General features: G+C 43.5%; 1 protein-coding gene across 1 annotated transcript in view; it reads right to left on the bottom strand.

The window, feature by feature from the left end:
• Nucleotides 1–20,668, bottom strand: part of LOC126336803 (brain-specific angiogenesis inhibitor 1-associated protein 2) — a 555,994-nt gene that overhangs the window by 47,921 nt on the left and 487,405 nt on the right. Inside the window, exon 10 of the mRNA XM_050000840.1 lies at nt 19,200–19,302. Coding sequence (XP_049856797.1) covers nt 19,200–19,302 — 103 coding nt within the window. The remainder of the gene's footprint in view (nt 1–19,199; nt 19,303–20,668) is intronic.

Genomic DNA, 20,668 nt, shown 5'->3' on the forward strand with positions numbered 1-20,668 from the left:
TCAGGCGTGAACCCCATACCCGCTGGAATGTACGTTACTACAGGATGGCATCAGACCGCATTATTCGTTTCGGACTTCTTGATAAGTATGGAAGTGTGATTACGCATGTCAATCACATAGCGATTACAAGCAGCATGGGGTTCACGCCAGAGCCTCAGGACTTGCGCTAGCAGCGCATGTCGGGTGTTTCAAGCGTCAACTTCGCGTCTTAATATCTCGGGATTTAATGGGAATATTGCGGTGCCACGCCATTGTGTATGTGTTTTGTCATGCTATGGGTTGCTGAAGAAAAATTATAGGAGGTCCATTTAAAAAAAAACATGAGTTTGTGTTAAAAAACACATATGCTTTCGTTTTAGAATGTTTCCAAATATGTACATTCGTGGTCCCCAGCCCTACATTGATACCGGTGAAAGTCGTTTTCCAATAGCTGCTATTGTTCCAGAGATATTTTGGGTGGACAAGATAGCTGGGACACCCTGTATGTCTTTCTTTATGACGCTGTTTCGGCCACCGCCATCATCAGATAAATACGTAGCGCTTGTAAAAGAAGGGTTTACTGACAGTAACTATAAAACATACGCCTTAGCAAGGCTAAGTGACGCCCCACTAAGCCAGATCGTATACGTGGTTAGCATTCGTCTTTTGTTACTGAGGCGTAGCGCCGTATAACGATCCTGCCTTGGAGGCGGTTAAGTGGGAGATGTGTCTCAGAGCTGGAGAGTGACAGATGGTGACGCGAAACTGGACGCACAAGGTAGTTTATGTGTCAGCCCATAGACGACAGTATTGGATAGGTGGACTGTGATCTTTGGTTCAATTGTGGCCACTAGAGTGAACTAAAGTAATATAATATTTTTCATAAACTGTTCTAGTATGTCCAGGAGACAATGGCACATCGTTGTTAGCGTACCGAAGCCACCCTCACGAGCTTAGTCATCTCTACGCATTGAGTGATGCAAAGCGGTAAAGTTACACGATAGGCTGTTTAGCGAAAGCAACCGTCTAGATCACTTAATGTACATCTTTCTTTATGATGCTGTTTCGGCCACTGCCATCATCAGATCAATATGTAGCGCTTGTAAAAGAAGGGTTTACTGACAGTATCTATAAAACACATGCCTTAGCAAGGCTTTATGACGCCCCACTAAGCCAGAACGTATACGTCAAGGGCCAAACGCTGCACAGTGTGCAGACGTGCGGAAGTGCTGCCCATGTGCGCACGTGTGCGACAGCGACATCTTTTATTAGACATGTGTGGTAAATGAACGGCGGCGGCTCCACTTCCCTGTTGATGTGGTACAAGCAAGAGCTTGTTTGTGAAAGATTTTTCTCGGTGATGAAAATGAATAAATCATGGTTTCGATCAAGCATAAGTGATGAAAATCTTTGCAACTGCTTGCGTTTGTCAATGAGCCGTGCTTTTGCGCACGATTTTAACTATATCATTTCTCATGACCAGTGATAAACGTGTTCGGATTTATTCCTTTCACAATTAAAAATTATTGTTTACTAATTGTGCATTATTGCCTCATTCTGCTCCATGTTACATTATTATCAGAAAAATTGGTCATTAAACCGATTGTTCCAATGTATACTTACATTTAGCGGTTTTTATTAATGTGTGAAGGGCTACAGTCAGATGAAGTCGATAAAACATAACATTCATCCAATTGTCAGTTATTATGCAGATTTCCGACGGAACTGATGAAAGATATAGCAATAATGGTATTGAAATAACAGGTGATCACCGAGAGGTCTGCGGTTATCATTCTGTTCAGAGATCAGTGAGACGGAAATTATGTGGGTGTAACTCAGGGCGCCGATAATTTGTTATAGGAGACTTTGCATTAGTTTAATGTTATTTGAAATCATGAATAAGGTTCGTTGAAAGTCGCTAAGTGCTCTCTTTCTTAAATATTAGATCAAAAACATTACACGTGTTTACGTGCCGTCAGTCAAGTTGCCTGAATAAGAACCCACGTTTGTTAACTGTATTGCTTGTCTTACTGGGTTAAACTGTTAACATAAAAGTAGACGTCTCAATCAGCAGACTGTGACAGTAATGTTTAATACGCGAAATACCTTCCCATGGTTGGCTTGCAAGCTGTGGAAAGAGCACTAGAATTCGCGGGTAGAGACTATCCCAGCAAGTGGATAAAGCGACATCTATGCGTAGAAACATGCACTACATGAACGCTGACGGCTGCGGCGTGCACGCTGTGACCCGGAAGTTACACATGTGCAGGAGCACCGCAAGCGTGCAGAATTTCTGGCCGGTCCTGGTATACGAGGTTAGCTTTCGTCTTTTGTTACTGAGGCGTAGAGCTGTATAACGATCCTGCCTTGGAGACAGTTAAGTGGGAGATGTGTCTCAGAGCTGAAGAGTGACAGATGGTGATGCGAAACTGGACGAACACGTGGTTTATGTATCATCTGATAGACGACAATATTGGATAGGGGGACTGCGATTTTTGCTTCAATTGTGGTCACTAGAGTGAACTAAAGTAATATATTTTTCATAAACTGTTCTAGTATTTTCATAAAGTGTTATTATGTTTTTTTGTGTATGTAAAATGTTATAAATGTGTTTTAGCAGTATGGATGATGCGTGAGTGTGTTTTAAGGTGGTTGTTGTTGTTGTTGTTGTTGTTGTTGTCTTCAGTCCTGAGACTGGTTTGATGCAGCTCTCCATGCTACTCTATCCTGTGCTAGCTTCTTCATCTCCCAGTACTTACTGCAACCTACATCCTTCTGAATCTGCTTAGTGTATTCACCCTCTTGGTCTCCCTCTACTATTTTTATCCTTCACGCTGCCCTCCAATGCTAAATTTGTGATCCCTTCAGGCCTCAGAACTTGTCCTACCAACCGGTCCCTTCTTCTTGTCAAATTGTGCCACAAACTCCTATTCTCCCCTGTTTTATTCAATACCTCCTCATTACTTATGTGATCTACCCATCTAATCTTAAGCATTCTTCTGTAGCACCATATTTCAAAAGCTTCTATTCTCTTCTTGTCCAACTATTTATCACCCATGTTTCACTTCCATACATGGCTACACTCCATACAAATACTTTCAGAAACGACTTCCTGAGAAATCCGTACTCGAGGTTAACAAATTTCTCTTCTTCAGCAACGTTTTCCTTGCCATTGCCAGTCTACATTTTATATCATCTCTAATTCGACCATCCTCAGTTATTTTGCTCCCCAAATAGGAAAACGCCTTTACTACTGTAAGTGCCTGATTTCCTAATCTAATTCCCTCAGCATCACCCGACTTAATTCGACTACATTCCATTATCCTCGTTTTGTTTTTGTTGATGTTCATCTTATACCCTCCTTTCAAGACACTGTCCATTCCGTTCAACTGCTCTTACAAGTAGTGGAATTTAGTGTGGGAACATTTTGAAGAAGTATGGGTATGGACAAAGGGTATTTAAGTAGAATAGATTTGTAAAGTAAGTTTATGGTAAAGGGAAAGTTAATTCAGGTATAAATAACAATTGTAAATAACTTTATGCATAAGCAAAACTTCAACATATTAAATAATTACGTCGGTAAAAGTGCAGTCGTTAGGTTTACAATTCTGCGATTGAATTATTAATGAAAAGCGCGGACTGACGCGGGAAAGTGTTGTTTTTCTATTGGCTGTTGAGTAAACTGACCAATGGTAAAGAAATATTTTTGGCGCGCCTCTCTCTGCTGGAAGAGAAGACTTAGAGTATTCTAGAGAAGAGTGGGAGCCTAGCCATGAAACAGTTCGGATGTGTGTAGTAGTAGTTTCGATGGAAATGATAAGTTGCCGGATCTAGCAGTCTTGCATACGCCAAAAGTGTTGGAAAGTGACAGAATAATTATTCCGATGGGCGTGTAGAAATTTCGGAATCTTTAAGTGAATTTTGTGAGAAGAAAAGACATATATTCCGCGTGGCGTATTGAGCAGGTCGGTGGCTAAAAACTGTGACTGCGTTTGGTACCGACAGACTTAATATTTGGCGAGCATTATCAATCAGAAACAATCAGTATTTTTCTAGCTATTACGTTTTCGGGAAATGCAACACCATAAACTTGCTAACGTGAGTGAAAGGGATTATGAGTGACTGTGTTAAGACTAGGACGGGCTTGGCAGTGATACTTGTTCACCTACGTTTCAGAATATTTTAATTGAGGACAAAATTTCCAAACATTCATTTGTGTGAAAACTTTCTCCTGAAATGTAGATTAGCGATTTAAATTGCAGCCTGGTTCACGTCGAAGTGCAGTAGGTTTCACTCGGCTTTCCTACTGAGGATCTGCTGAGACAATGTTCACAGGTAGGTGCAGGTTCGTGGTAAAGGGACGGAAAGAACCGCGCAGCCGCAGTTAGTGACACGAAACGTCGTTTCAAGCGTTCTAAGATTTCATGTGATGGTGGCGGTAGCCGGAAAGACGTTGTAAATAAAGATACATATTAAGTGACCAAAACGCTTTACACACTAAATATCCAGAATTATCACGGGCTCATTATTTTGTTTACCCATCCATATTAATACTACAATAAGAGAACAAAAAGTTTCGGTTTGAGGGCTCTGCAGCTTCGTATATGCAACGTAGCGCGAGTCTGATGCAGGTATATAAACACCGAAATGAAGCAAAGGATTAGTGTGGCATTCATGTCTTTCTGGTGTGTGTGAGGTAAACGCGAAGACGTGAACCATGTTGTTGTTGTTGTTGTTGTTGTTGTTGTTGTTGTTGTTGTGGTCTCCAGCCCCGAGACTTGTTTGATGCAGCTCTCCATGTTACTCTATCCTGTGCAAGCTTCTTCATCTCCCAGTATCTACTGCAACCTACATCCTTTTGAATCAGCTTAGTGTATTCATCTCATGGTCTCCCTCTACTATTTTTACCCTCCACGCTGCCCTCCAATACTAAATTGGTGATACCTTGACGCCTTGGAACTTGTCCTACCAATCGATCCCTTCTTATACTCAAGCTGTGCCACAAACTCCTCTTCTCTCCAATTCTATTCACTACCTCCTCATTTGTTATGTGATCTACCCATCTAATCTTCATCATTCTTCTGTGGCACCCCATTTCGATAGCTTTTATTCTCTTTTTGTCCAAACTATTTACCGTCCATGTTTCACTTCCGTACATGGCTACACTCCACACACATACTTTCAGAAACGACTTCCTGGCACTTAAATCTGTACTCGATGTTAACAAATTTCTCTTCTTGAGAATCGCTTTCCTTGCCACTGCTTCCGTTTCATGTCCCTCGACTCTTATGACTGCCATCTGGTTTCTCTACAAATTGTAAATAGCCTTTCGCTTCCTGTATTTTACCCCTGCCACCTTCAGAATTTGAAAGAGAGTATTCCACCCAACATTGTCAAAAGCTTTCTTTAAGTCTACAAATGCTAGAAACGTACGTTTGCCTTTCCTTAATCTTTCTTCTAAGTTGAGTCGTAGGGTCAGTATTGCCTCACGTGTTCCAATATTTCTACGGAATCCAAACTTATCTTCCCTGAGGTCTGCTTCTACTAGTTAAAGTGAAACATAGTGGGATTATTGCCATATCCGTCCAAACAGGACCAACTCGCTGTTGGTTTTCCCTACCTGCCGAAAGACATACACAGGTAAAAATCCATCGGAAAATGAATAATGTGTCCAAAACCGCCATTCTCGAATGGTGCATCAAGGCGTGTTGCTGCCGCGTATTAAAGGACGTCCTTATATGACCAATGCCGTTTTAACGCAGAAGTTACGCCAACTGAAGTCGAAGACCCTCGAGCAGCCGCCCTATAGTCCTGATCTCTCCCCACACGATTATCAGGCAGACAGTCTCTAAAGGCCTTAAAATGTCGATGATCACTGTCAGACGAAGATGTGCAGTAGGAAGTTACAGATTCCTTCATGTAGCAGGACACTGTGTTTTTCCTAACTATATTTCAACCTACTGCTCCTATGGGATGATAGCTTCAACGGACACTGCGCTTTTATCTGAGTGGCATATCGATTCCGGACCAATTGTCTTGCGAACGGAAGCCTTTCGATCGTCCCTTGATTTTATTTTAACAGGGGAGCTGAAACAGCTCAGGTCCAACCCGCAACTACGCGCTCCGAAACTAAGTTTATTGCGCGGTATCGCTCCCTGTATATCTGGTAAAGCCAACTAATGCTCTTAAGTAGTGCAAGGAGTCCCTCTACCAGTTTTTTATTAGACACAATTTATTCAGGTCTAGTTGTCCCGAAACAAATGTTCAAATGTGTGTGAAATCTTATGGGACTTAACTGCTAAGGTGTTCAGTCCCTAAGCTTAGACACTACTTAATCTAAATTCTCCTAAGGACACACACACACACACACACACACACACACACACACACACACACACACACACACACACACACACACACACACACACACACACATGCCCGAGGGAGGACTCGAACCTCCGCCAGGACAGCCGCACAGTCCATGACTGCAACGCCTCAGACCGTTAATCCCGCGCGGCAGTTGTCCCGAAAATTCTGTATCTTTTACTCTGCAGTGCCATGCATTCGAAGATTAGGTGTTAAGCAGTTTCTTTACCCTTATTACAGATCCCACATTTAGGTCCTCTTCCGTTTTACGCATTGTGTGTACGTTTTTTTTTTAAATTCCCAAGGCCGGTCATCAGTCCACTCATGAGTTTGATCTCTTTCCTGTTCAATCCCAGGATTACAGAGCTTTTTTTAAAACATAGCTTGGGCATCATGACCTTACCATGTTTTTGGTTATGGACCTTGGTCCAAAAACCTACGTGCTGTTTCCTAAGCCAGTTCCGTAGTTCTAATTTGAACATAGCCTTGGTGATTGTTAGGAGAGGCTCCGGTACAATAAATGGAGTTGTTGCCCCCATCCTAGCCAATCTGTCGGCTTGTTCACTGCCACAGATCCCTGAGTGGCCAGGGACCCACATTAGGTTTACCCTATTCTTTCCCCCTAGTTCCACCAGAGCCCTGTGGCATTCTGCAACAATCTTAGATCTTGTTGGACGAGCTGCCAATGATTTCAGGGCTACCTGGCTGTCTGAATAGACGTAGATGCTACGGTCCTTGTAGCACCTACGCATATTCTCCTTCACACATGCCCTGATTGCAGTAATTGCGGCTCGGAATACAGAGGCCAGATTTCCTAGTGAGGTGATGCCCTCCAGTCTTGGCTGAACCCCGTACACCCCTGCCTTAACGCCTTCGTCTATTTTCGTCCCATCAGTGAACCAAACGATGTCCCCCGTACGGTGTCGAACTGTTTTTTACCACTGCTCCCTGCTTCCAATTATTTTGTTATAAGGCTTGTCGAAGCAGTATGAAGTTATTGTATAGCCAGCAGGCATTTCTCCAGCCATTCCTATGTTTACCTCAGTCATTATGTTAGTGTGTGATTCTGGATATCCAAATGAGACCCAGTTTTTGCCACTTTTAAGTCTATGTGCCCCAACTTACATAAAGGTGGAACTAACTCTGTCTCTTACCTATCAAGACTAAATCGCTGAACTTTCGAGGAAATCTGGTAAGGAAATAGCTTTATAGCATAGGAACAACGTAGGCTAGTTTATAAAGTGCGCAGTACAACGTATATATCGGTTTTACGAATATCTACATCTACATCTACATCCATACTCCGCAAGCCACCTGAAGGTGTGTGGCGGAGGGTACCCTGAGTACCTCTATCGGTTCTCCCTTCTATTCCAGTCTCGTATTGTACGTGGAAAGAAGGATTGTCGGTATGCTTCTGTGTGGGCTCTAATCTCTCTGATTTTATCCTCATGGTCTCTTCGCGAGATATACGTAGGAGGGAGCAATATACTGCTTGACTCATCGGTGAAGGTATGTTCTCGAAACTTTAACAAAAGCCTGTACCGAGCTACTGAGCGTCTCTCCTGCAGAGTCTTCCACTGGAGTTTATCTATCATCTCCGTAACGCTTTCGCAATTACTAAATGATCCTGTAACGAAGCGCGCTGCTCTCCGTTGGATCTTCTCTATCTCTTCTATCAACCCTACCTGGTGCGGATCCCACACCGCTGAGCAGTACTCAAGCATTGGGCGAACAAGCGTACTGTAACCTACTTCCTTTGTTGTCGGATTGCATTTCCTTAAGATTCTTCCAATGAATCTCAGTCTGGCATCTGCTTTACCGACGATCAACTTTATATGATCATTCCATTTTAAATCACTCCTAATGAGTACTCCCAGATAATTTATGTAATTAACTACTTCCAGTTGCTGACCTGCTATTTTGTAGCTAAATGATAAGGGACCTATCTTTCTATGTATTCGCATCACATTACACTTGTCTACATTGAGATTCAATTGCCATTCCGTGCACCATGCGTCAATTCGCTGCAGATCCTCCTGCATTTCAGTACAATTTTCCATTGTTGCAACCTCTCGATACACCACAGCATCATCTGCAAAAAGCCTCAGTGAACTTCCGATGTCATCCACCAGGTCATTTATGTATATTGTGAATAGCAACGGTCCTATGACACTCCCCTGCGGCACACCTGAAATCACTCTTACTTCGGAAGACTTCTCTCCATTGAGAATGACATGCTGCGTTCTGTTATCTAGGAACTCCTCAATCCAATCACACAATTGATCTGATAGTCCGTATGCTCTTACTTTGTTCATTAAACGACTGTGGGGAACTGTGTCAAACGCCTTGCGGAAGTCAAGAAACACGGCATCTACCTGTGAACCCGTGTCTAAGGCCCTCTGAGTCTCGTGGACGAATAGCGAGAGCTGGGTTTCACACGACCGTCTTTTTCGAAACCCATGCTGATTCCTACAGAGTAGACTTCTAGTCTCCAGAAAAGACATTATACTCGAACATAATACGTGTTCCAAAATTCTACAACTGATCGACGTTAGAGATATAGGTCTATAGTTCTGCACATCTGTTTGACGTCCCTTCTTGAAAACGGGGATGACCTGTGCCCTTTTCCAATCCTTTGGAACGCTTCGCTCTTCTAGAGACCTACGGTACACTGCTGCAAGAAGGGGGGCAAGTTCCTTCGCGTACTCTGTGTAAAATCGAACTGGTATTCCATCAGGACCAGCGGCCTTTCCTCTTTTGAGCGATTTTAATTGTTTCTCTATCCCTCTGTCGTCTATTTCGATATCTACCATTTTGTCAACTGTGCGACAATCTAGAGAAGGAACTACAGTGCAGTCTTCCTCTGTGAAACAGCTTTGGAAGAAGACATTTAGTAATTCGGCCTTTAGTCTGTCATCCTCTGTTTCAGTACCATTTTGCTCACAGAGTGTCTGGACATTTTGTTTTGATCCACCTACCGCTTTGACATAGGACCAAAATTTCTTAGGATTTTCTGCCAAGTCAGTACATAGAACTTTACTTTCGAATTCATTGAAAGCCTCTCGCATAGCTCTCCTCACACTGCATTTCGCTTCGCGTAATTTTTGTTTGTCTGCAAGGCTTTGGCTATGTTTATGTTTGCTGTGAAGTTCCCTTTGCTTCCGCAGCAGTTTTCTATCTCGGTTGTTGTACCACGGTGGCTCTTTCCCATCTCTTACGATCCTGCTTGGCACATACTCATCTAACGCATATTGTACCATGGTTTTGAACTTTGTCCACTGATCCTCAACACTGTCTGTACTTGAGACATAACTTTTGTGTTGAGCCACCAAGTACTCTGAAATCTGCTTTTTGTCACTTTTGCTAAACAGAAAAATCTTCCTACCTTTTTTAATATTTCTATTTACGGCTGAAATCATCGATGCAGTAACCGCTTTATGATCGCTGATTCCCTGTTCTGCATTAACTGATTCAAATAGTTCGGGTCTGTTTGTCACCTGAAGGTCTAATATGTTATCGCCACGAGTCGGTTTTCTGTTTAACTGCTCAAGGTAGTTTTCAGATAAAGCACTTAAAAATGTTTCACTAGATTCTTTGTCCCTGCCACCCGTTATGAACGTCTGAGTCTCCCAGTCTATATCCGGCAAATTAAATTCTCCACCCAGAACTATAACATGGTGGGGAAATCTACTCGAAATATTTTCCAAATTATTCTTCAGGTGCTGAGCCACAACAGCTGCTGAGCCCGGGGGCCTATAGAGACATCCAATTACCATGTCTGAGCCTGCTTTAACCGTGACCTTCACCCAAATCATTTCACAATTCGAATCTCCGTCAATTTCCTTCGATACTATTGCACTTCTTATCGCTATAAACACGCCTCCCCCTTCACTGTCCAGCCTATCTCTGCGGTATACATTCCAATCAGAGTTTAGGATTTCATTACTGTTTACGTCTGGTTTCAGCCAACTTTCTGTTCCTAGTACTATATGGGCGTTGTGACCGTTTATTAATGAGAGCAGTTCTGGGACCTTTCTATAGACGCTCCTGCAGTTTACTATAAGCACATTAATATTGTTATTCCTTGTTGCATTTTGCCTACTGCCTTGCCGCGTCTCAGGAGGCGTCTTGTCGGGCCTAGGGAGGGAATTCTCTAACCTAAAAAAATCCCATGTGCACTCCACACGTACTCCGCTACCCTCGTAGCCGCTTCCGGCGTGTAGTGCACGCCTGACCTATTCAGGGGGACCCTACATTTCTCCACCCGATAGCGGAGGTCGAGAAATTTGCACCCCAGCTCTCCGCAGAATCGTCTGAGCCTCTGGTTTAAGCCTTCCACTTGGCTCCAAACCAGAGGACCGCGATCGGTTCTGGGAACGATACTACAAATAGTTAGCTCTGATTCCACCCCGCGAGCGAGGCTTTCCGCCTTCACCAACTCCGCCAACTGCCTGTACGAACTGAGGATGACCTCTGAACCCAGACGGCAGGAGTCATTGGTGCCGACATGAGCAACAATTTGCAGTCGGGTGCACCCAGTGCTCTCTATCGCCGCCGGTAGAGCCTCCTCCACATCTCGGATGAGACCCCCCGGCAAGCAGACAGAGTGCACACTGGCCTTCTCCCCGACCTTTCCGCTATTTCCCTAAGGGGCTCCATCACCCGCCTAACGTTGGAGCTCCCAATAACTAATAAACCCCTCCCCCCATGTGCCTGCTCGGACCTTGCTGAAGGAGCAGCCACATGTCCACTCACAGGCAGAGCGGGCGATGCCACACGGCCAGCCTCCACATTGACCCTCCGCCTCGTGCGCCGCGAACGCCGCTGAACCCGCCACTCCCCTTGGGGAGAGGGTGGCCCAACCGCGCCCGCTACCCGCGAAGATGTCTCGACAGCAGGGACAGTGGGTGAAGCATGTAACACCTGGGGTGTACCTTGCGACGCACCAGACTCCCCACTGCCGCTACACTCCGAGGCAGCAGCCTGAAGACGGCTGACCGCGGCCTTCAACACGCTCAGCTGTTCGCGAAGAGTGGCCAGCTCCTCCTGCGTCCGTACACAGCAGCCACACATCCTATCCATCCTAAGAAGTCAATTTACTATAGAGTGTTAATAAACTTTTAAATAGACTGCTAATTCACTAAAGGCGGTTGATTATTGACTAAAGTGTGATTGCTAACCACTCCTTGTAGAAAACAAGGAAAATAGCACTACCTGTCTCTGGACTGTATTCAAAACAAACACTAGCACTACTAGCACTATGGCTGACTAAAGGGACTCTCTGACTGTATTCAAAACAAACACGAGATCTATGGAACACTTAATAGCACTCGACTATTAAAGCTTCCTAAAAGCAAAAACACGCAGAAGAAGAAGTGACAAGTAAGAAAAATACAGTTAATACTTAAATTAAGGTAGCTCGCTGCACAGCAGACGTGAAGCAGACGGCGGTTAGGGCGAATATAAGGCGAATCAGAAGAAATATTTACTTTTTGAAATAGCTGTTTACTCTTTTATCTATGAACTTAACCATATTTTTGAAAATGTTTTTACTGGTTGATAACATGGTTTACATAATACGATTTAAAATAATCAGTACGATGCGTATACAACCCTCAACGCATTTAATCCATACTTTCATAGTAATATTATTGAATGGAATAGTATCTCTGTTGCGTTTTCAGGACTAAACCGCTGAACCAATTTCAGTGAAATTTAGAATGGAGACAGCTTGAGCGTAAGGAAGAAAATAGGCTACCTTAGAAAATAGAGGGAAAAAAGGCCCCTGAGAGAGTGAAGCAACGATTGGAGCATCTTCTATTACACAGTGAACGTAAACCATGTGCAAAAAGTACTAAATTTGTTGAATAATGTACACGTTATATAAAAACAGCTACTCGAATACCATGATGATGAGATGCACGTTTCTCCCCGAGCCCCTCTGCACGCACCGCCACTAGGCAGCGACACCGCGTGTGCTGCGGCGTCATGCTTTGGGGCAGTGTTGGCCGGGAAGGGGGGGAGGGGGGGGAGAAGGGTGACGAGGGGGTCGAGGAGGATGAGGAGGGGAAAGGGGTCACACACCCCAAGCTGTGGCAGCATGAACAGACATGTGGGGGACGCCTGACTGTATCGCACGTATGCACATATAACAGCTTGCTTACTCTCCATCACTCGTCATAACAGAACTACTTAGGGGAGCTGTGGGTATATGACACACGTTAATATCGTTAATACTCAACAAAGCAATGCATTTAATTACTTATACACTACTGGTCATTGAAATTGCTACATGACGCAGATGACGTGCTACAGACGCGAAATTTAACCGACAGGGAGAAGATGCTGTGATATGAAAATGATTAACTATTCAGAGGATTCACTCAAGGTTGCCGCCGGTGGCGACACCTACAACGTGCTGACATGAGGAAAGTTTCCAACCGATTTCTCATACACAAACAGCAGTTGACCCGTGTTGCCTACTGAAACGTTGCTGTGATGCCTCGAGTAAGGAGCTGAAATGCATACCATCACGTTTCCGACTTTGATAAAGGTCGGATTGTAGCCTATCGCGATTGCAGTTTATCGTATCGCGACATTTCCGCTCGCGTTGGTCGAGATCCAATGACTGTTAGCGGAATATGGAATCAGTAGGTTCAGGAGGGCAATACGGAACGCCGTGCTGGATCCCAACGGCCTCGTGTAACTAGCAGTCGAGATGACAGGCATCTTATCCGCATGGCTGTAACGGATAATGCAGCCACGTCCCGATCCCTGAGTCAACAGATGGGCACGTTTGTAAGACAACAACCATCTCCACGAACAGTTCGACAACGGTTGCAGCAGCATGGACTATCAGCTCGGAGACCATGGCTGCGGTTACCCTTGAAATTGCATCACAGAAAGGAGTGCGTGCGATGGTGTACTCAACGACGAACCTGGGTGCACGAATGGCAAAACGTCACTTTTTCGGATGAATCCAGATTCTGATTACAGCACCATGATGGTCGCATCCGTGTTTGGCGACATTGCGGTGAACGCACATTGGAAGCGCGTATTCGTCATCGCCATACTGGCGTATCACCCGGTGTGATGGTATGGGGTGCCATTGGTTTCACGTCTCGGTTTCATCTAGTTCGCACTGACGGCAATTTGAACAATGGACGTTACATTTCAGATGTGTTACGATCCGTGACTCTACCCTTCATTCAATCCCTATGAAACCCTACATTTCGGCAGGCTAATGCACGACCGCATGTTTCAGGTCCTACACGGGCCTTTCTGGATACACAAAATGTTCGACTACTGCTCTGGCCAGCGCATTCTCCATATCTCTCGCCAAGTGAAAACGTCTGGTCAATGGTGGCCGAGCAACTGGCTTGTCACAATACGCCAGTCACTACTCTTGATGAACTGTGGTATCGTGTATAAAGCTGCATGGTCAGGTGTACCTGTACACGCCATTCAAGCTCTGACTCAATGCCCAGGCGTATCAACGCCGTTATTACGGCCAGAGATGGTTGTTCTCGGTACTGATTTCTTAGAATCTATCCACCCAAATTGAGTGTAAATGTAATCACATGTCACTTCTAGTATAATACATTTGTCAAATGAATACCCGTTTATGATCTGAATTTCTTCTTGGTGTAGCAATTTTAATGGCCAGTAGTGTACTATGCTCAGTCTACAGCATACGAAATTGAGTAGTTGCTTTACTTGTTTCAACACTTGTCACCTGCCAGTCATGATTCTCTTTCTGTGTCTCGATTTCTGATGGAAATCAAGTTCTTTGCTGATGTATATCATATCAATGAAACGGGTCTCAATGCTGTTATATAGGGGTATTGAGTTGTGCCTGCCTACATTTTTATGCAACCCGCAACACCTGCAAACATCACACGCCAATTTTCGTATCGTCTCTCTCGCTAGGTGCAAATTGTTAGTCGCACAGAAAAAATGAATTGGAACATTTTGTAGCAAACTTAATGTGCTTAAATTTTGTACCGGGTTATGTTTTCGCTGGAGGGCACGGTTTTCGAGTTATTCAAGAACAACGCGTTTGAAGGTTACCTTCGTAGGTTCTTCTTGAATAATTCGAATACTGTGGCCTCTAGCGTAAGCGTATCCCAGACAAAATTTAACTTCATTAAATTTCGTAAAGAAAAGCCCTGTTCATTTTCCCTATAGGACCAACAGTACCCGCGGAGCGAGCCAGAGAATTTGAAAATTTGCTCGTGGCATTTGAAGCCATTGCGGGTTGTATAAAGCCAATAGCTTGGGGCAACTGAATCACGATGTATACAGGATGTTCGGAAACTTCAAGGACTTGTAGAGAGGAGTGGGTATATAATATTGTGAGTACGAACCCCTGTCCGGAAACGTGCCGTTTTCGTGCTACAGCCGTTTGACAACAGTATTTCCTAGGTAGTTACGAAACAGGCTAGTTATGATGAGTTGTTACGTCGGATTGGCTGTAGCAATTTTACTTTTGTCCTACCTCTCTGACTTGGTTCGAGCCTCATTCATGTGTCTGTGAGTGTTAGAGGAACATGTTTCCAGAGTACACCGACATGACTCCTCTGAACAGCAAATCTCATGTTAATGGGAAAGCTGCTCTTCGTTCTCCACAACGTCCGACTCCACGTCAAACCCTCTCCGCCACAATTACGCAGGGTCTTCGAGAAAAGGGTACCTTCAGCTTCAGCAGGCTTGACTGTAGTGCTCCAAGGAGAACCCGCACATCTGAATTGGAAGAGGCCGTAGAGCACTGCGTTGCAGAGAATCCGTCGACGATAACACGAGCAATTTCTTTGGCTATTAATAAATGGAATTGTAAAACAAGTGATGCATTGCGTCATACCTAATCAGTTACATAAAAATGCGGTCGCATTGTCAAAAAAATGGTTGTATCACGGAAACGGTACGTTTCCGCGTATGGGTTCCAGTTCGAAGTATTATCTGCCCACACCCCTCTACAAGTCCTAGAAGTCTGAAACTAGAATTTCCGAACACCCTGTATGAAGTAAAACTTTTCCTCAAGAAAAAGATTGTACGAGAAATCATCACTGCCTTCCAATGGTACGCATAGGCCAGAAACTAATTATAGCAAAATAAATCATTCAAAAATGTGTATAGTTACAGTTTTTCTTCCTCCAGTCGTATTAACCAGACAGTATTTTTCGATGTGTAACTCGATGCTGGACTCGGAACGGCAAGACACGGAAGTGAGTTATAGTTTTTGACGAAGTCCTCATTTCAATCTCACTTCAATATCTTAGCTACTATTAGACAAACCCGTGTCGCGAAAAGAAAGAAAACGACGGTGAGAGAAAGAGAGGAAAGACTGACATTTATGACAGTTCTACTTCCAGGAGTGCTAGTACTCAAGTGTTTCAGAAGAATTTCTGTAATACCTGGAAGGTAGGAGGTGATGAACTGGCTTTAGTAAAGCAGTGAGGATGGGTCGTGAGTCTTGCTTGGAAAGCTGAGTCGGTTCAGCAATTGCCCGCGAATGGCAGAGGTCCCAGCTTCGAGTCTCCGTCAGGTGCACAGTTTTAATGTGCCGGAAAGTTTCAAATTAGTGCACAGTCAAGCGCAGAGTCAAAATTTATTCTTGACTGTATATGTTGCAACAGATGCCGAGCTTCAAGCATGTAACTCAAAGGCCCAGAAGCATAGGTGGCTCTTAAGTTTAAAAATTGAAAACTTCGTAGATTTATAAAAACGCGACGATGTGTGTCCTACATAATACTAGAATATCGGCTGCTGACATGTAGAGCGCAAATTCCCATAAATGATTATACCAGAATTGACATTGGACCAAAAAATTAGCAGTAAATCCGCAAATACGAGCAATGTAATTGATCTCGGACACTTCCTGCACAATCTGACGAGACTGAGTGTGGACGTTGACTTTGCTGCTGCTGATGATGATGATGGGGAAAATGTAATATAGGTATACCAAGTTCCACATAACATATGAAAACAGCCAGCAGTACAACGTAGCGGGAATGGGCAACTGGATGGAAACTATAATATACTGAATAAATATTGACTATAACGTTACAGCAGTTCCAAATGCCACAAGTCACATAAAAAGAGCAAGTAGCAGCAAACAACTTGAAAATAAAATTGCAACTAACCCTATAATTTGTTTCCAGTTCATTACCACCGTTGTATTTATACCAAACCATAATGTTCAATATTCTGAATACAAAATAAGCAATGGGACTTCAAAAATTGTTCAAATGGCTCTAAGCACTATAGGACTTAATATCTGAAGTCGTCAGTCTCCAGCGGTCGTAGCAGCCGCGTGGTTCCGGAGCGCCTAGAAACGGTCTACCACAGCGGCCGGCCCGCAATGGGACTCAGAGATACTGCTGCAGAAACACTAGCAAGCATAGTGTACGGTGTTTCCGAGAATCATTTTACACGATAAATGACTGCTCAGTGCATCGAAGACCAAAAGTCTTTCACCACAATCCAAGAAATAATGATAAGGTACCTGGTAAACAATACAGGACCAAGTCAATGGAAATACTTGGAAGAATCACAAGACAATGTTATCCATTTATGCTACAGCTAGAGGCGGCGCCATTGTAGGTCCGCCGAATTCTACACATGCACAGTGCAGTTCGTTGGAAACGAGTGTGACCGCCTAGCATACAGAACATTGTTCTTTGTTTACATCCCTTCGTGGAGTATTTTGTAAAATTCGGGAATACGAAATTCAAGATATTTTGTCAAGTGGCTTGACCAAAACCAAAAGGTTTAAGAGAAGCCTAAAGTATTTACTGGTGGTGAACTCCTTCTACTCCATTGTTGAATTTCTCAGTAGAACCAACTGATTTTCTGCACCATTTCAGTTCAGTAATGTGTTCATTGTAATAAGTGTGTGTGTGTGTGTGTGTGTGTGTGTGTGTGTGTGTGTGTAAGTACAATCTAACTTCTGCACCATTTCAGTGGTTCATTGTAAATAAGTATTACAGTAGTTCTGTTACATGTTTATTAGCTTGTTGTTGTTGTTGTGGTCTTCAGTCCTGAGACTGGTTTGATGCAGCTCTCCATGCTACTCTATCCTGTGCAAGCTTCTTCATCTCCCAGTACCTACTGCAACCTACATCCTTCTGAATCTGCTTAGTGTAGTCATCTCTTGGTCTCCCTCTACAATTTTTACCCTCCACGCTGCCCTCCAATACTAAATTGGTGATCCCTTGATGCCTCAGAATATGTCCTACCAATCGATCCCTTCTTCTCGTCAAGTTGTGCCACAATCTTCTCTTCTCCCCAATCCTATTCAATACCTCCTCATTAGTTACGTGATCTATCCACCTTATCTTCAGTATTCTTCTGTAGCACCACATTTCGAAAGCTTCTATTCTCTTCTTGTCCAAACTATTTATCGTCCATGATTCACTTCCATACATGGCTACACTCCATACAAATACTTTCAGAAATGACTTCCTGACACTTAAATCTATACTCGATGTTAACAAACTTCTCTTCTTCAGAAACGCTTTCCTTGCCATTGCCAGTCTACATTTTATATCCTCTCTACTTCGACCATCATCAGTTATTTTGCTCTCCAAATAGCAAAACTCCTTTACTACTTTAAGTGTCTCACTTCCTAACCTAATTCCCTCAGCATCACCCGACTTAATTCGACTACATTCCATTATCCTCGTTTTGCTTTTGTTGATGGTCGTCTTATATCCTCCTTTCAAGACACTATCCATTCCGTTCAACTGTTCTTCCAAGTCCTTTGCTGTCTCTGACAGAATTACTATGTCATCGGCGAACCTCAAAGTTTTTATTTCTTCTCCATGGGCTTTAATACCTACTCCGAATTTTTCTTTTGTTTCCTTCACTGCTTGCTTAGTATACATATTGAATAACATTGGGGAGAGGCTACAACCCTGTCTCACTCCCTTCCCAACCACTGCTTCCCTTTCATGTCCCTCGACTCTTATAACTGCCATATGGTTTCTGTACAAATTGTAAATAGCCTTTCGCTCCTTGTATTTTACCCCTGCCACCTTCAGAATTTGAAAGAGAGAATTCCAGTCAACATTGTCAAAAGCTTTCTCTAAGTCTCTATTAGCTTATAAATAAAAAAAAACTTTTTTATTTTAAATTCAGTGCATTAGTGTTTGTAAAATGATTCTTCCACATAGTGTTCATTAAAAAAATGACGATCTTTCCACTTGGGACCTGTGGAAGGTACATTAGCTTATTTGTTTCAGTTGTAAATATTTGTCATGTAGTAATGTTTTTCTGACATGTTCCTGGAGGACCTCCTCACTACGGATCAGTTGGGATGAAAGTAAATCTAATCTAATCTACCTTGCTGTCTTATGAGTCACTCACTGAAATATTTAGGTGAGTAAAATTTTGAAATTTGCTGTTCATTAAATAGAAAATTATCTCAAAAAAATTTAGAAACGGCTGATGTTTTTGTAATTTTTCAGGTTTTTTTTCTAGGTTAAATATTACAAATATTTAAGATGATTTTGATACAACGTAGATTTGGGTAACTGGAATCTGATAAAGACTCTAGTGGAATTTTGCAATTTTTCTTATTTGTGCTTGGATTAAAAGCATGCATTTTTAACTAGCTGCAGGCACTAATTGTATGTAGAGACATACACTCTTCCCATCTTCATTTGTAAATTAATTACCTTTTGAAAAACTGCTACATATCTGCAGACACTGTAACTGGGTTAATCTGTTGTACTTTATCTGGTTTACAGAACGCTCTCTGCAAATTTAACTGTTGTGCACTGACCTCAGAACAGTTTGAAATGTCACTCAAAGTATAGCGTTGGGTGGGAGAGCTCTGGAGACGCGCTGCCTACCTGTCCACGCCGTCCAACAGCAGTTCTGTGTAGGCCAGCGGGAACCAGCCGGTGCACTGCGTCCGCAGGTTCTCGCCGAACTGCCAGCCCTTGTTCCGTTCACCTGCCGGGAATAACAGAGGAAAGACCGGAGTGGTGAAAATTAGGAAACTTGAAGGTTCCGTTGGAATATCATTGACAGGATAGACTTTGGAATGAGTGAAATCTTTGAAGCGCTTCACAGGAAGTTAGGCGACAGATAATGGAAGCTATGTGGAGGATATAAGGAGGTAGACTGTCGATAGGTAATAGCGATTTTTAAACTGTACCTTCGAGTATTGGACAGTAAAAAAGAAAGAAGGAAAAGACACTGTCCAGCCATATTAATGTGACCACCAATCAAAAGCTTGAATAACCAGCGTGAACCGCTGCCAGACTTGCAGGAAGAGAGAGAGAGAGTGAGGTTCTGGAAGGACTCGACAGAAATGTGGTGCCATATCGACGTCAGTGTCGTGGCTAGGTGCGCTAGATTTTCTCAGCAGAGGATAAATGGTACGAACAACCTGACAGAGGTGGTCCCACAGATTCTCGACTGTGTTTAAATCCAGGAAGTTTGGTGGCCAGGGGAGAACGGTAAACTCATCCATGGTGCTCTTTGAACCGCGCGCGTGTACTGAGAACTGACACATTGCATTGTCCTTTTGACAAAAAAAAAATGCATGTAGGGGTAGACAAGGTCACCAACGATAGTTACGCAGCTTGTTGATCCACTGTGTCTTCCAGAATGACGAGATCACACAGGTAACGCCACGAAAACATTCCCCAGAGCATAATGCTTCCATCACCGGCCTGGACCCTTCCAACGATTGTTGCAAGGTGTTTGTTTTCAGACTGCTGGTAGCTCCATGGATTTCATCTGGGCGGTCAGTTGCTATTCGCCTATACACATTTCCGCAGCCGTCGTTCGCCCCCTTCATCTATGGCCTGTGGTGCTCCATAACTAGCTCGGCAAGGAGTTTGGATAGCGCCATTTTGCCGTGCACGGTATACTTTAGCCACGGCGGCACGCGAACAACTTACAAACTTAGCCATTGCGGAAATGCTTCCACCCTTGTCCCGAAAGCCAATGATCATCCCTTTTGGAAGTCAGATTAATCGCTCCTTTTGCGTATCATGACGAGTCTACAGTGTCCACGGATACGCTTCATGTACCCTTCACTGATAGAGTTGCCAAATACCCTCTTTGAGTGGTTATTGCACACTGAAGTGCGACATAGGCGGTTGTCAGATCAATGCGACTGGACTGTGTATCTGAATAGGTTAGAAATGCAGTTGTGGAAAAAAAATGGTAAAAGTGAAATAGATTGGCAGAATGATGAATGAAGAAGTACTCCAAAGAAAAGGAGCGCAGAGAAAAGTAATGGCAATGAGGCAGGAAAACGGCTGCGACATATACTACAAAGAAGTTGCTAGTGACAAACAATTTGTGA

This window comes from Schistocerca gregaria, chromosome 2 (assembly GCF_023897955.1).
Source record: "Schistocerca gregaria isolate iqSchGreg1 chromosome 2, iqSchGreg1.2, whole genome shotgun sequence".
Classification (NCBI taxonomy): Eukaryota; Metazoa; Arthropoda; class Insecta; order Orthoptera; family Acrididae; genus Schistocerca; species Schistocerca gregaria.